General features: G+C 43.7%; 1 protein-coding gene across 2 annotated transcripts in view; it reads right to left on the bottom strand.

The window, feature by feature from the left end:
- Positions 1-179: 179 nt before the first annotated feature.
- Positions 180-2379, bottom strand: part of taf1b (TATA box binding protein (Tbp)-associated factor, RNA polymerase I, B) — a gene marked incomplete in the record, with an annotated part of 23855 nt that continues 21655 nt past the window's right edge. For both annotated transcript variants that reach the window (XM_014026472.1, XM_014026471.1), the window contains 1 exon segment: positions 180-1520. In XM_014026472.1, coding sequence (XP_013881926.1) covers positions 1307-1520 — 214 coding nt within the window.

The following is a 2379-nucleotide window of genomic DNA, read 5'->3' as shown; positions in this document are numbered from 1 at the left end:
ATTTGAAGCTGTTTGTTTGAAAATCTGTTAACAGAAAAAAACAAATTTACATTTTTTTGCAGATTGTGAAACAGATTTTTCTTCATTAAAACAGATTAAACCTAAAAATCTTTTTATTTTTTTGTTTAACTTCAGATGTTTGTTAGAAATAAAGAAAATGATTCAACAAACAGTCAAACTGAATTTGATCAATAATTAAAAACATTTATGAAAAAACAAGCATCATCAGGTAGAAACGAGACAAATAAAAGTTTTTTCAGGTTAAATCTTCAGCAGGAAGAAAAACTTTTGTTTTAAATGTTTATAAACAGAAAACAAACCTGAACTCAGGATTCAGTTAACAGTATTTGTTTAAAATAAATGTAAGGTTTCAGCAGCTCTTTTTCCCACAGGTCTGACCCGACCCAAACGGTTCCGAAGCCTTGAACTCTCCGCACACAGAACTCTGGACTCAGCAGCAGCAGAACCACGACCCGGTTCTGAATCAGGAAACTGTCATGTTTTGTTTTCCACTCGTCTGAGCAGGAATGTAAAAAAAACTAAATAAAAAAATCAGTTTCCAGGGTTTTTCCCTTCAGAACCAGAACCTTCAGCTGCTTTAACAAGGTTCTGGTCCTGGTTCTGGTCCTGGCAGAGATCGGATCGTTTCCAGACCAAAGTCAGACAGAACCTCCGCCGTGCTTCACAGCTGATCCGTTTCTCCTCTCGGCTTCACTTTTTATTTTTCACTTTCGACTGTGCTTTTGGGTCCGGTTCTTGCGGGTCACCAGAACCTGAGCTGAAAGTTAGAAACCGGTCCAGAGGCTGCACTCTGTCGCGTCTCCATGGCAACAGCAGAGCCTAAACACCCGGGTGGAGGCCGACGTCAGAAACAGGTTCTGTTTTTATCTGCAGGACCAACAGAACCAGAACAAATCAGATTTTCTGACAGGAGGAACCTCTGGTTTCAGCTTGTTGGAGGATAAATCTGACAGCAGCAGAAACCATGAAGAGTTTGTTTACAGACAAACAACAACAAACGGTTTCCTGCTGAGCACCGCCCCCTGCTGGTCGCTGCGCGTCGCTGCAGCTGCCTTTGTCTTCAGATAAAAACATCAACAGAACCACAGAAACCTGCGGCTGTTTTATTAAAAATAAATAAATCTGATTTATTTTCCTGCTCACGTCCTTCATCAGCTGGAAGCTAAATGTAGCTTTTCTTTTTAAGCTTCTCTAAACGTTAAAACAGCTTCATGTTTGACTCAGAGCGGATTATATTTATTACAGATCAGCTGTTCAGGTCAGTAAAGCTCCACACAGGTCCTCTTCACTTCTTCGGCCTTTTGGTCGACCCCTCCCTCCTCCCGGAGTGCGTTCTGTCCGGAGGCGAGTCCAGCAGCTGGCTCTCCACCTTCAGCACCTCCTTGAACAAACTCCACGGCTCCACGTCCAGCAGGAAGGAGAAGAGGAGCAGCAGCCAGCCGAAGGAGCGCGGCAGCGTCGGCTGCAGCTCCAGGAAACGGCGGCGAGCCGAACATCGCCTGCAGAGGAGGAGAGCTCAGGGTTAACGGAAGGAAAACGGCTGCTCGTCAACATCTGCAGGCCGATGGGGCGGAGCCTAAGTTCTTGTAAGGTTTTAACTGGTGTTCAGCTTCTCTCAGCTTCACCAACTCAGTTTTAGCTTTTTTAGTAAATTTCAGCAGCTCACTGCATTTTACAGAAATGAAACAAAGGAATTCTTTGGCTGGTAACCTGAGGCACAGCTCGTACAGAAGGGTCTTCTTCGGCTGATAATTCAGCATGTTTTACATCTCATACACAGGAGTCTCTTTCAGCTGATAACTTTTCTCTTTCGGCTGATAACTTGTCTCTTTCAGCTGATAACTAGTCATAGCTGAAAACTTGTCTCTCTCAGCTGATAACCTGTCTCTTTCGGCTGATAACCTGTCTCTTTCGGCTGATAACCTGTCTCTTACAGTTGATAACGTCTCTTTCAGCTGATAACTAGTCATAGCTGAAAACTTGTCTCTTTCGGCTGACAACCTGTCTCTTACAGCTGATGACCTGTCGCTTTCGGCTTATAACCTGTCTCTTTCAGCTGATAACCTGTCTCTTTCAGCTGATAACTTGTCGCTTTCGGCTTATAACCTGTCTCTTTCAGCTGATAACCTGTCTCTTTCAGCTGATAACTTGTCTCTTTCAGCTGATAACTTGTCGCTTTCGGCTTATAACCTGTCTCTTTCAGCTGATAACCTGTCTCTTTCAGCTGATAACCTGTCTCTTTCAGCTGATAACCTGTCTCTTTCGGCTGATGACCTGTCGCTTTCAGTTTAACTTGTCTCTTTCGGCTGATAACTTGTCTCTTTCGGGTGATAACTTGTCTCTTTCGGGTGATAACTT

Source organism: Austrofundulus limnaeus, unplaced genomic scaffold (assembly GCF_001266775.1).
Source record: "Austrofundulus limnaeus strain Quisiro unplaced genomic scaffold, Austrofundulus_limnaeus-1.0 Scaffold557, whole genome shotgun sequence".
Classification (NCBI taxonomy): domain Eukaryota; kingdom Metazoa; phylum Chordata; class Actinopteri; order Cyprinodontiformes; family Rivulidae; genus Austrofundulus; species Austrofundulus limnaeus.
This window is presented reverse-complemented; position numbering and strand designations above follow the sequence as displayed.